General features: G+C 45.0%; 1 protein-coding gene across 1 annotated transcript; it reads right to left on the bottom strand.

Annotated features, from left to right (window-relative positions):
* Positions 1-321: 321 nt before the first annotated feature.
* lrp3 (low density lipoprotein receptor-related protein 3) lies at positions 322-13,719 on the bottom strand. The gene is made up of 7 exons (XM_061735266.1): positions 13,575-13,719; positions 7,434-7,659; positions 7,108-7,313; positions 4,977-5,593; positions 3,189-3,661; positions 1,278-1,410; positions 322-1,170 (listed from the first exon to the last, which is right to left on the bottom strand). Exons 1-7 carry the CDS (start codon positions 13,717-13,719, stop codon positions 322-324), a joined length of 2,649 nt encoding a protein of 882 aa, XP_061591250.1.
* Positions 13,720-14,641: the final 922 nt, after the last annotated feature.

Here is a 14,641-nt window from a genome sequence, read left to right as displayed (position 1 = left end):
TCCAGAACATCAACGGCCCGATATTCGCCCAGGTACGATATTTTACCGGATACGATATTCACCCAGGTACGATATTTTACCGGATACGATATTCGCCCGGGTACGATATTCTCCTGGGTCCATTATTCTCCCGGGTCCGATATTCTCCCGGTTACGATATTTTACCGGTTACAATATTTTCCCAGGTACGATATTCTCCCGGGTCCGATATCCTGCGTGTGGAGGGGAACCAGACCCGATACCACCTCTGAATTCAGTGCGGCTCCAGGGCGCTTGATCAGAGCAGACGCCGGGTCTCGGATTAGCGTCGTCCCCGGCTCGTCACCATGCCGCCCCCGTCCCCGGGCCACCCCCCTCCTCGCTGGGGGCCCGGCCCAGCCGGCCCAGTCTGCTTTTCCTCTTCCTCTTCCTCCCATCCCGGCTCCGGGCCTCCCTGCTGGGCATGCTAAGAGCGAAGCGGCCGTCGGCGCCCGCCGTCGTGGGCTCGGAGGGGGACGTAACCTCTGACGCCTGGGGGGTGGGTTGGTTTGATTGTGTTTGGGGGCTGGTGGGAAACACGGGGGGGGACAGGGGGGACAAGGGCCCCAAGGGGGAGTAACGTCTCAAGGAAACCCCCTTCAAGTTCACCGCCAGCTCCAGGACCAGTTTCCTGGACTGCCGGTAGTGGCAGGGGGGCGCCGAGGCCAGCGGGGGGGTGGGGAGAAGTCTGTCCCCCGAGGAGTCACTCTGAAAAGGTGTGGGGGGCCCCGAGTGTGGCCCCCCGGTGTCCTCGCTGCCCACGGGCGACGGCTCGTCCGGACTGTCCCCCGAGTGCGGGGACAGAGGGGTCCCGGGGCTCTCGGGGGTGCAGGGCTGCAGGCCCCCCCCGGGGGAGTAGCAGGACCCCGGTGGACCCCCGTCGGCCCCCGTGTCCCACCCGAGCCCGGCTCCTGTTGCGGCCCCGCCCTCAGGCCCCCGCTCCTCCACGGTCCGGTAGCTGTGCAGCCCCAGCGTGATCTGACCCGGGGAGTCTGTCGACGAGGCGCGGCCCCGGCCGCGGGGCCCCCCCTGAAACAGGCGGCTCCACAGGCGCCCGAGACGCCGGCGGGCGGAGGAGAAGGTGGAGCGCCGCGTCGAGTGGCGTCGGATCTGTCTGCGCATCGCCAGCCGGAGGTTCTGCAGCACGGAGGCCTGAACGAGGGACGACATAATCAATCAATCAATCAATCAATCAATCAATCAATCAATCATCTCCTGCCACCCCCCCGCTGAGGACGTCACCAGGATGAGACCGTTACCTGAGTGGGGTTGTACACCGGGAAATCCTCCACCGGAGGAATGAGGCCCTGGGCGATCAGCTGACCATACGAGGGAGGAGCTTCCCTCTGGACAAACTCCGCCTCCATCCGGGTCATCTGGGTCTCAAAGGCTCTGAAACCAGATCATGTGACCAGAAATGATGAAGGAGGACGGAGACGGAGGGAAACAGCTAAACCCCCCCACCACGATCTCATCTCAACGATCAACAGATCATCAGATCAATGCGTTCAAACCTACGAGGATCTTGAGTGGTTTTGTTTTAATTGTACAGCGATTTCTCCGAAGATGGGAAGGAGATCCCATCTTCGGTCTCTGTTACACCTTTTCCACCAAACTGGTTCCAGCGCTGGTTCTGGGCCATTTGGAACTGGGCTTTTTGTTTCCACTGACAAAGAACTGGCTCCGGGCCAGAAAGACTGGTTCCAAGGTAGCACCAACTCTTTGCTGGGCCAGAGGAAAGAACCGCTTACGTCAGCGGAGGGGGGGGAGTTGTTAAGACCAACGGCAACAGCAAGACTGGGAGACAGAGTCATTTTCAACAAAGAATGAATCTGGATGCAGCAAAGCATCATGGGTCTGAGGAGGAGACAACCTGTCTTTTAGAGATGTGTCCAGAACCAGCACTGGAACCGGTTTGGTGGAAAAGGGGTATATATGATCGGAGCAGGAGTTTGGTTCCCATAGCCAGGGAGTAAGTCAGACTTGTTCCCAGTGCATGTTGAGCTGCCCTTTGTCACCCGTTCTGGATTTCTAGGCGTAGCCCGGGGCCCGGGGGGAACCGGTTTGGGAACCACAGGAATTCATCTCCGCTTTTTGCAGATGATGTTGTCCTAGTAGCTTCATCGGACCGGGACCTTCAGCATGTGCTGGGGCGGCGGGGATTGAGAATCAGCACCTCCAAAACTGAGGCCATGGTTCTCCACCGGGAAAGAGTTCAAGTATCTCGGGGTCTTGTTCACGAGTGAAGGAAAGATGGAGGGTGAGATTGACAGACGGATTTCGATGTACCGGACCGTCGTGGTGAAGAATGAGCAGAGTCGAAAAGCTCTCGATTTACCGGTCGATCTACGCACCTACCCTCACCTATGGTCATGAACTTTGGGTAGTGACCGAAAGGACAAGATCGGATGAATGGATGGATGATGGATGGATGGATTGGTGGATAGACGGATGGATGGATGGATGGTTGGATGGATGGATGGATGGATGGATGGATGGATGGATGGATGGATGGATGGATGGATGGATGGATGGATGATGGATGGACGGATGGATGGATGGATGGATGGATGGATGGATGGATGGATGGATGGATGGATGGATGGATGGATGGATGGATGGATGGACGGTCGGACGGACGGATGGATGGATGATGGATGGATGGTTGGATGGATGGATGATGGATGGATGGATGGATGGATGGATGGATGGATGGTTGGATGGATGGATGGTTGGATGATGGATGGATGGATGGATGGATGGTTGGTTGGATGATGGATGGATGGATGGATGGATGGATGGTTGGATGATGGATGGATGGATGGATGATGGATGGATGGATGGATGGATGGATGGAGGATGGATGGATGGATGGTTGGATGATGGATGGATGGATGATGGATGGATGGATGGATGGATGGATGGATGGATGGATGTTTGGATGGATGGATGGATGGACGGATGGATGGATGGATGGATGGATGGATGGATGGATGGATGGATGTTTGGATGGATGGACGGATGGACGGTTGGATGGTTGGATGGATGGATGGATGGATGGATGGATGGATGGATGGATGGATGGATGGTTGGATGGATGGATGGATGGATGGATGGATGGATGGATGGTTGGATGGATGGATGGATGTATGGATGGATGGCTACCTCACCTGTACTCCCGGCTCCGCAGCGAGTGCAGCTTGAGGGCGCAGCCCAGCGCGATGACCAGCAGCAGGCTGCAGACCAGGCTGCCGATCAGCGCCGCCGTGATCACCTTGCGCGGCACGGCGGCCAGGCAGTCGCGCTCGTCGCTGCCGTCCAGACAGTCCTCCTGGCCGTCGCAGCGCCACGTCTCGAAGATGCACAGGTTGGTGCCGCAGTGGAAGTTCCCGGGCTGGCAGTCGTAGCAGTTCTTCTCGTCCGAGCCGTCGGGGCACTTCTTCTGGTTGTTGCAGCGCTCCGCCGCCGCGTAGCACAGGTCGCTGCCGCCCTCGCAGGGGAACTCGCCGTCGGGGCACGCCGCGCACGCCTCCTCGTCGCGCCCGGAGGGGCAATGCCAGTAGCCGTCGCAGCGCTGGCGCTCCGAGTAGCAGCCCTGGTCGCTGCCGCAGGGCCGCTCGCCGGGGAAGCAGTAACCTTTGACCTGCGGGGAGGAAGGAGGAGGACGATGACGGACACCTGCGGTGCATCCGAAATGCCATAATAAACGGTATATACTCTAAGTTCGGCACACTTTTGAGTAAATATCAGTAGTACGCATTAATTTGGACGTACTACTCAGAGCCACACGGCACTTCCTGCCGTTGGGAGGGGGAGTTGTTACCATGGTAACAACTCCTGTCACAGCAGCAGTAGCAGCACTGCTCCGCTCTTTCCCATTTATCCTGGCCGAAACAAGATGACATTTCACGTTACGCCATAAAACAATAACATTAGCACTAGCTATCATTGGCTGCCTGTAGCTAGCTCATTCGTAAACTTTGCAAATACATCTACCCACACAATAATGTGATAAATGATTAACTCATCTGGTTAATATCTAATGGAAACCAAAGCGAAATCACACCTAATTACTCACATTTGAATTGTAGCGTGATGGTGCTGCTGCTGAAGCTTTGCTCGGTACCGCTAACGTTATCCTCCATTTTTGTTGGTTGCTAAGTATCTGCGCAGCACTTGGCAACCAAACACCGCTGCATTGCATTGTGGGAAGTTTCTGCCCTACTGTCCATCAATCCATACTAATACATTTCTCCGGAATGAGTATGGATAGTGCATACTATACATACATACCGGAAGCAAAACAAACTTAGCCGCTACAACTTTGAAAAGCTCACAACTTGTATGTTTCCTGCCATCTGTTCTTTTAATTATTTCCAGGTCCTCCAAGCTATTTATTAAATAAATCGTCTCTGCTCTGGACCACCGTTTACTGCCATCTTGAAACTTTCAAGATGATAGTAAACGAAAACAACTACTTCCGAAAACAAGCCCAGCGCGGAATATAAGCGTCATGGCGACAGACGGGCGAGGGAATGAGCAGCGCATAAAGACTGGAATTAATTTAAAGAGGAATGAGTGTGTACATGATCGCAGAATTATTCTATTCGGATTTGAAATCGGAATAAACCAGCCACTTACTTCGGAATTAAGTTTAAATCCAGAATGGCCATTCTAATTTGGAATTAGGTGTTTACATGGTAATTTTTAATCATTTTATATCGGATTTAATTTGAATTCTGAATTAGAGAGGAATTAAACTTCCCATGTAAAAGCACCCATTGACTGCATGTAAATGTAGTCAATGATACATTCGGGATGGGGAGAGGTGTGAGGGCATGCGGGCCTCCAAATAACTTATCGCTTAGGGCCCCAATTCGATCTGCGGACACATGGGTTCAGGTGAGGTGCAGGTGCAGGTGTAGGTGCAGGTGCAGGTGCAGGTTGCGAGGCGGTACCTGGTAGGTGGCGTTGAAGCCGTGTCCGGGGCTGCGCGGCTGCGCCGTGTACAGCAGGCTCATCTGGCCGCGGCTGGATTCCAGCAGCGCCGGCCGCCGGTTGTTGTGGTGCGACAGCACCTGCAGCAGGTGCTCGCCGCTCTGCACCGGCCCGTCGTACACGTGCAGCGCGTCGCCGGGCCCCAGCTGCAGGTCCAGCTGCAGCACGATGGGCTTGGGGTCCTGCGTGTCCAGCAGCCAAGAGCAGCGCAGCTCCGAGCCGCCGCCCCGCTCGGCCCGGAAGAAGTCTGGCGAGGCGAAGGAGCCGTAGAAGTTGCCCAGGCGCCGGCCGCAGGCCGTGTCGGGGCAGCCCAACTCGTCCGACCCGTCGCCGCAGTCCCGGGCGCCGTTGCAGCGCAGGCCGGCGGGCAGGCAGCGGGTGGTCTGGGCCTCGGTGCAGGGCAGCGACCCGGGGGGGCAGACGCCGGGCTGGAAGTCGGTGGGGGGCGGCGAGCAGCCGCGCTCGTCCGCCGCGTCGCCGCACTCATCCTGGCCGTTGCACCTCCAGATGCGCGGGACGCACTTCCCGTTGCCGCACAGGAACTCATCCGGCTGGCAGCTGCTCTGGCCCAGGTGACCTGCAGGGACAGAATTAGTTTAGTTTAGTTTATTGGTCCTTTCAAATTCCACAACACAAATAACCCAAAGTACAGGTGTATATCTACGGAAGCGTATTGCATTTACTTGATAAAAAAAAATCTGCTCTGTTTTTCTGAATTAACGAGATAATTATCTCAGAATTCCGAGAAAAGTTTTAATGGAAAAAAAAATCTGCTCTGTTTTTCTGAATTTTCTCAATCTGAATTTTAACTAAAAACCAAGGACCAAAAGGTGTAGACTGAAGCCTAAGCATGTGACGCCTACCCTTTTCACAAGAAAAAAAAAGAAAATGTTAGCTTTTATAAACTAGTGCACATAGACACATATACATACACATGTCCATAAGTACATGCCAACCGTATGTGTATTATACCTTTGTTGTATTAATCATTTTGTATTTATAGGTGCTTTTGAATTGTAATAACGTGCTCCACATTTTCATTTCTGTATCTAAACTGTTCCACAGATTAACTCCTGTCAGTGAAATCATCGTTATTTAACGTTGGTTCTTGCCTTTGTTTTCCTGAACATAAATGTTCCCGTTAGTTCATATTGGCTAACTCTGTTTTGGAAGAGCTTCTGAATGCTGTCAGGAAGTGTTTTATTGTTGATTTTAAACATAAATTGCGCTGTTTTAAGGTCCACTAAATCTCTGAATTTAAGCACATTTTAAATGTATGAATAATCTATTTGTTGGTTCTCGATAATCAGCTTTGTTTATAACACTAATGGCTCTTTTTTGTAAGATAAACATCGGGTCTGTGATTGTTTTGTATGTATTTCCCCAGATTTCCATGCAATAAGTGATGAATGGGACAATGGCCACGGTTACATGATGTTTTTTAATTAAAAAAAGAATTAAATAATTCGGAATTAAACTATTTTCCTTCGAGTTTACATGGAAATAGTAATTCTGAATTGAGGTTTACATGGAAAACACGTTTGATCGGCTTTCTCCAATTCCTCTACAGGTCTGGGGGTTGGGAAGGTTCTGATTGGATAGGGGGGGGACCGGAAGTTAAACTACCGGAAGAAAAACAAACTTAGCCGCTACAACTTTGAAAAACTCACAATTTTTATGTTTCCTGTTTCCGTCTCTTCTTTTAATTATTTCCAGGTCCTCCAAACTATTTATTAAATAAATGGTCTCTGCTCTTGACCAGCGTTTACTGCGTGCTGCCATCTTGAAACTTTGTTTGGAAAACAAGCCCAGCGTGGAATATAAGTGTCATGGAGACAGACGGGGGAGGGAACGAGCAGAAAGAAAGACCGTAATTAATTTAAAGCGGAATGAGTGTAAACATGATCTGGAATTATTCTATTCGTTTAATTCGGAATGACCATTTTCATTCAGAATTAGGTGTTTACATTGTAATTTTTAATCATTTTAAATCGGATTTAATTTTAATTCTGAATTAAAGAGGAATTAAACTTCCCATGTAAACGCACTGAATAAAGCAACTGTCTGACATGTTCAGAGGAGGCGTCGTACCTCGGATGTAGGCGAGGCGGAAGCCCTGCGCCTGGCCGGAGCTGTTCAGCTGGGCGTGGAAGTAGAGCCAGACGCGCCCCCTGCTGGAGATGAAGGGCGGCGGCGTGGCAGAGCCGCACAGCCGGGCCTCGGACCGCCAGGCCGGACTCAGCAGCAGAGAGTCCCCGGAGCAGCGGCCCGACTCAGCCACGTCAAAGTTACGGAAGCTGCAGGACGGAGGGACGGGTCAGGTTATCTGTCCATCATCCATTCATCCATCTGTTCATCCATCTGTTCATCCATCTGTTCATCCATCCATCCATCATCCATCATCCCTCCATCATTACCTGATGGTGATGACGTCTCCCTGGTTTCCCTGGATCCTCCAGCTACAGTTTACCCCGGGGGGGTAGTTCAGGGGCCAGGAGGGGCTGTAGATGACGCCCCTCCGCTCCGTGTGCACCTCCACCTGCTCGCTGCAGCCTGCACACACGGGGGGGGGGGGGGCAGTTAGTGGTAGCCACGGCAACAGTTCCTCCAGGGGGGGGCAGTTAGAGGTAACCACGGCAACAGCTTCTCCAGGACCATGACGCAGGATATTCAAAGTGCTTTACAGTAAAACCTTTTTATTTTTAAGGCATTAAAAATAGCAGAATTACAGACAGACATTTGTTACAGAAGAATAAAACTAATGAGATGCAAGAGTTCCATCCTGGGAGTTTGTTCCACAGGTGAGGAGCATGAAAGCTGAACTCCGCCTCACGATGTGGGTACAGGAAGTGGGCGTGGCCCTGGCGACCTGAGGGTTCTGGTTGGTCCATCGTGGACCAGGAGGTCAGAGATGTGTTTGGACTCTAGACCAATCAGAGATCAGAACCTGAAGTAAAGGTTGTTGCTGTTGTGTGTGACGTCATCATCTTTACAGCGTTGGTTCTAGAAGGTTCTGATTGTTGGTCCCGGTCCAAAACCAAGACGGACAGATTGATTGAGCCTCAACTGCTGGTTGGTCAGCTCATTGATCTCTGTGATCAATGATGACTGTCCAGGGGAAACCTGGTACTGGCCCTTTGACAGCTGGGACGGGTGGGCGGACAGTAGGGGTGAAACAATATATCGTGCCACGAAACTTCGCGATACAAAAACGTCACGATACGTGTTGTGGAGGTGACAAACTGTAGCTGATACTGGGTTATTAATATGAATATACTGGGTTTACTAGTAACATCCTATTGGTGCAGAGGGATCACGTGACGACCTCGACCCGCGGACCAAAATCTGACTACGCTCAGAAGAAACTACAGTAGTACCGTTTTGAGGTCCCGATCACGGGACTCTTGGGGGGTTTTGAGCTCCGAACTTTTACTTCGGTGGATGGATGGAATAAATTAGATAGGGATCTGAAATTATGTAGAACCTTAACCTTATTTAAAAAAACATTGAAAAGAAGGATGAAGTCTTTATATCAAATTAATGAGTGGTGATGATTGCTATGTTGAGTTGGGTATTTATTTAATTAGTGATTTGATTTGATTTTTTAAGGATCAAGGTAACATGTAACTGCACCTTTATTTTAAATTTTTTGTATTTCTTGAGGAATTTTTGTTATCCCCATGGAGGCAATTTGTTTTACTGTCAGTCTTTTCTCTTACTTCTTGCTTTCATTTCATTACTTTAATTAATCTTTTTGAGGGTAGGCAAATAATAAGCTTTGCTTCAGCCTACACCTTTTTCGGTCTAGATGGTATTTGTATATTGGAAATTTTTTGTAATGTTTTCTTTGAACAGTGTATTTGTTTTCTTGTTGTCATTTTTATTCTTTTTTTTGTGATGTCATGACCGAAATAAACTAAAAACTAAAGTAAACTAAAACTAAACTAAACTAAACTTCTAAGGTGAGCATGAATCAATCTTTTTTATGATGTAAAGATTGTGTCGTCCCCGACGGTGTGAGGATGAAACGATAACGGGGTTCACCTTACGGCCTCAGGCTGGAGCAGGTGAAGCTCTGAGCTCTGGCACAAGATAAATAAATAAGTCATGTTGCATTCTGAGTTTGGGACTTTTCATTTTTTATTTATGTTATTTTAGTTGTTACATTTCTGGAAAAGAAAAAAAGTCAAATCATACATGAGAGAAACTATTCAGTTTGTGGCAAAATATTTGTACTTGTATGAAACTGAAGATGCATAATGCAAACCTGACATTTACTTTTAGTTCAGTTTGTGGAAAATGGTTGGCCTGGCTTTCTCTTTAAAACTTAAACAGTTATAAAGCGTTACAAACTGTAACAATAGAGCAAACGCACAGCATTGTTTTGTATTTTGTGTCTTTAAAATAAAAGACCATTTTTTCCAGTCATATGTTCCTCATTCAAGGTTGTTAAAAAAATACTGCTATAATATCGTATCGTTATCGTTATCGTGACCTCAATATCGTGTATTGTACCGTATCGTGAGATTGGTGTATCGTTACACCCCTAGTGGACAGGTGAGAAGACAGGTGGGCGGATGGAGATGGAGGTCGACACAGTCTGAGATGTAGCAGTTGAGTGTTTTGTTGTTTTGTTTTGGTTTTTAACTTCTTGTCTGACTCTGTTTGTCCTCGTCAACTCCTGCAAGACTTTTCCATCCGTCTTTCTCACACGAGAATTAATAACTAAATATTGTTTAGAAGTAAATGGTCCCGAACTGATGAGCAGAAACAGTCTGTTCTTTAAGATCATTGCTGACATCTTTCCTCACTGGCGTTGTGTTAGTCACACTTAAACACTGCAGATCAGTGAACTGAAAACAACAACAACAAAAACTACAACTGTAACTGACCCTTTTAATGTCTGTGAAGGCAGTCGGGGTGGACGTAGTTTTCCACAGTGTTTTTGAATTTTAACTCAGTTCCTGTTAAATAAAAAGTAAAATGGTGCAATTTCTACTTTCTTTTATCATACTTTTTAAAATAAATGTGTATAAACGGCATTAAATTGTATTTTTGTGGCAGAAACACAACACACTCAACTGTTAAACTATGATTATTCACTCTGACACACACGTTCAGTCTGTTCTGCTGAGTGTGTGTGTGTGTGTGTGTGTGTGTGTGTGTGTGTGCGTGTGTGTGTGTGTGTGTGTGTGTGTGTGTGTGTGTGTGTGTGTGTGTGTGTGTGTGTGTGTGTGTGTGTGTGTGTGTGTGTGTGAAGGTTCATTAAAGCTTGGTGATGGATATCGACGTCCAGAAAGTTCCCCGGACGAAGCGGTTTTCTGTTCGGAGCAGCGATTCAGACACTTTCATCACTATTTGTTTATTATAGGAACAGCTTTGTCCCTGCTGCTCTCTCTCTTTTAAACAAATCTTAACGCATTGTATTTATTACTGAGGTCTATCCTGCTTTTGACTTATTTATTTCTATTTATTAGAAACCCTGAGCTTGGTTTTTACCTCTATTTATTGTTCTTTGCCTTGTGGGCAACATCTACTTTTATCCTGTTCAGTGAGCGTCGTGATTCCTGCCACGTCTGTCTTGTGCTGCCGTAAACCTGTTGTCTGTGTCAAATTAATGTCTGTAAAGATTGTGTGTGAGATGCCTTCTCCTATCTACTGCAAAAAAAATCAGATATTAATAAAGTCAACTTTAACTTGAACTCGAACTTACTACATTTATAAAATCTAAGATCACAGTTCAGTTCAGGTAAATCTAACTTCCTTCTTTCAAAACTGCAAGCAAAATCTTCTAATAATTGAATTAGTAAACTAATTCATTGGTTTTCTAAAATTCACAATCAACGACAACTGGAAGGAAAAAGAAAAAAAGGACATTTGTGTTGCTTAACTGGTTTCAGGTCGTCTCACCTGGAGTTTGCTGACCTTTCAATTTGCAGCAGAAGTTACTGAGCTCAGTTCAATAGTTCAAGTTCACACTTTTCTAAAATTAATAACATTATTTTGAATCTTTATTTAAACAAACCTGAATGCAAGCAAAGTATTTTCTTTATCTACCTACCAACTCTTAAAAATATAAACAAATCTAGAATTTGATGTCAGGAAAGAGTCACATTTAGCAATGCATTACATCACCGTTACTTTTAAACAGCGACATAAAGCTGCTCAAACAACTTAACAAGATGCAGATTTATAGTTTTTGGTGCCATTTCAGAAATTCAACGACACTTTAACGGGGTAATGTGCATAGTTGTGGACGAGCTATAATACAGATCTCATTAAAATGTCCATTAAGACAACGTTACAGGTGCTGTGATCTAAACATCACCTAAAGTTCTTCTATTCTATTTTATTTTTTACTATTTTATTACTATTTTTATTTTATTTCTACTATTTTATTTTATACTTATTCTACTTTTTTTACTTACAATTTTGAAGGAAAACACCCCTCAGAGCTGCTTTAATTTCACTGTAAGCCTCGTACAATGACAATAAAAGTCTGAAGTCAGAAGTCTGAAGTAAAGTAGTTTCCCATCATCATCACACAGAAACGTGAGGCTACTTTTTTACTTTGCAGGAGATTCTGCATCACGTGGCGGCAATAATAACTAAAACCTAACTGGTGATGACAGGTGTCAGAGCAGCGGAGGGAAGAGGAACATCTCCTGCTGAGATGCAGCTCCGCTGGGATGGAAAGTGAACTAAGTAGAGAAGGAGGACTGAATAAATGTTGCAGTATTAAGCCCCTCGGTTTAACATTTATAAGCTCAAAACCAAAATTAAATCATATTATGAAAGTCCTGATGAAACCAGACGGTTATAAAGCTATAGGTTCACCGTAAAATCAGTTTTCTGACTCCTGGGTTGTAAATAAATGGTCAAATTGGTCTGATTCACTGCAGGAATTGTTACAGATTACTTTTGTAATACTGTATTTGACCCGGTCTTTGTACATTTTGACCGTATAGAAACGTAATTCTCGTCAGTTGTGTGAATTAAGACCTGGAAAAAGGCATTGTGGCATAGAATTGTCAAATTGGTTTAATTCACTGTACGAATTGTTACAGATTACTTTTTTAATTCTGTATTTGACCCGGTCTTTGTACGTTTTGACCGTATAGAAATGTCATTCTTGCCATTGTAAGCATGAGATGAATTAATTAATGAATAGCCTTTATTTCGGTCTTGAGCCTTGTACAAGTTAAGCCATTTTTACGAAACAAAAAATTAAAAAGTAAAATAAACATTGCTTTTGCTAAAAAGGTGTAGGCTGAAGCCGTAGTTTATACCCTTTTTATCTTGTGATCAACTTAAATCTGAAACATTAGCATTAATCCGTGAAAACAAACAATGCATAAAGAAGACAAAAAAATAAATAAGACAAAATATAAAATTGACGTTTCAAATTCTAGAAGGTTCTTGAAAATATACTTTATAGTTATAGTATTTTATATTTATTTACAATATTTTCTTTAAACATTTCCATAAACTTGTATATAGAACTGCACATTTTTAGGTTGTTATTACAACTATTCCATATTTCTCTAGCCTTAATTGATGTCCATCTCTTTTTAATATTAGTTCTTGCTGTCGTCGTCTCAAACATGAGTTTTCCCCTCAGGTCGTAGCGGTTTCTTTTATCTGGAACAAATCCTGAATGCAGTTTTGAAGCAGTTTCTGCTGGGCTTTAAAGGCAAATAAAACAGTTTTCTGCTCTACTATGTCATGGAATTTTGGAGTATTATATTTAATAAAGAGATTATTTGTTGGTTCATAATAGTCAGATCTATTAATAATCCTTAACGAGATGTGTACCTGCTGGACTCTACTGCCTTTACTTTTTAACAACTTGTGCTTTTTATTATTTTACCTCTTTTCCTATCATTTTATTAGTTATTTACTGTTTAATTGTGTCTTGCCGCTTTTAATGTTGATGTAAAGCACTTTGAATTACCTTGTGTTGAATTGTGCAATACAAATAAACTTGCCTAAATCTGTCCAGATGTTTGCAGTTGCATCTTGATTGGTGTTAATGTGAGCAGGTTCAGACCTGGGAATCGCTCCTCTCTTCATCAGACACATCCAGACCTCTAACTAACTGGGTTTCTGCTGCAGCTTCTGCTTTGTGCTCGAGCCATTAAGGTGCAATGCATGATAACAGAGGGAGCTGAGGAGGAGGAGGAGGAGGAGGAGGAGGAGGAAGAGGGGGGATGGCTGGCTGCAGAGAGGCAGTGATGTAATGCTGATAGCAGCATCACATTTGTGAAAGAGCATCCATGTTTCCACACTGACCCTGATCGCTTTCCCACCACAGATCGATGGATCTGGGTCTCTGCAGGCTGATCACAACTAGAGACAGATCTATAAACTTATCATCTTCCATAATAAGCACTTTATCAGGGACAATAACACACCAATCTGCAGTCATGTGATCATTTCTAAATGAAAATGATCACCCAGATGGAGGTGTGTTAGTGTCTGTCAGCTGTAGCTGAGGCTGCATGTGTTTGTGTATATATGAGCAGAAACAGAGATGCAGATCAGGCTTTGTGTCTCACCTGCACACAGAGCAGAGCGGAGCCCCATCAGTCCCAGCAGAATCAGGACCAGGACCAGGACCAGGACCGGGACCTGCAGCCCCCTCACACCCATGACCTCTTCCTGGGGTTCGGGTTCCAGCTCCTCATGAGGGGTCCGGATCATCTGCTGTCAGCTCCGGCTCACCCACGGATCCGGGTTTCGGTGCATCGTGTCCTTCTGCAGGTTCAGCTGGATCAGCTGGTCAAGCAGCAGCAGAGAGGCGGGCAGCTTCCGCTGGCCCTTCACAATAAAAGCAGCGTTAAATTGATTTGATTTGATTTATTTTATTTTTGTACATGTAAAAAAAAAACAACACTTCATGAGAAGTTTAAGAAAACAAAACAACAAAACAAAGAATTTCATCATTTAAAACTTGATATCTTGATTTACATGTGCCAAAAAAGGAGTAGGAAGAAGTGTAAACTTATTTAGTCCTACCCCCATTTACTGATAATTTAACCTGTATTTATAAATATTCACACACTGTACTCACACTGCTAAATAACAGTATTATTATTATTATTATTATTATTATTATTATTATTATTATTATTATTATTATTATTATTATTATTATTATTATATACTGTAATTATACTCACACACATACTTATACATGCATTCATACATACACATAGTTGAATATTTCTGTATATATTTCTGTATATGTATATGTTTACTTTTTTTATTTTATTTAATTCCTTTGTACATGTAAAACACAACAATTAAAGAGAAGATACGAAAACAAAGCAGACAAAAAAAACAAAACAAAGAATTTCATCCTTTAATACTTAATATCTTAATTTACATGTGCAAAAAGGAGTAGGGAGAAGTGTAAACTTATTTAATCTTACCCCCATTCACTGATCATTTATTAACAAGTATTTATAATAACTAACTATACTATAATTATACTCACACACTTACCTATACATACATACACATAGTTGAATATTTCTATATATTTGTACACACATGCCCATATAAATATTTATATAAATATACTTATTTACACTATACTGTATCTGCTCTATATCTATGTATA

The sequence above is a fragment of the Cololabis saira genome, chromosome 2 (genome assembly GCF_033807715.1).
Source record: "Cololabis saira isolate AMF1-May2022 chromosome 2, fColSai1.1, whole genome shotgun sequence".
NCBI classification, from domain to species: Eukaryota; Metazoa; Chordata; class Actinopteri; order Beloniformes; family Belonidae; genus Cololabis; species Cololabis saira.
This window is presented reverse-complemented; position numbering and strand designations above follow the sequence as displayed.

Excerpts from the sequence above, each read along its gene's own strand:
- lrp3 (XM_061735266.1), bottom strand. The coding sequence starts at position 13,719 with ATGATCCGGACCCCTCATGAGGAGCTGGAACCCGAACCCCAGGAAGAG. Across the intron at positions 7,314-7,433 it reads GGAGACGTCATCACCATCAG|CTTCCGTAACTTTGACGTGG; the intron begins GTAATGATGGAG and ends TCCGTCCTGCAG. Across the intron at positions 5,594-7,107 it reads CCGCCTCGCCTACATCCGAG|GTCACCTGGGCCAGAGCAGC; the intron begins GTACGACGCCTC and ends CTGTCCCTGCAG.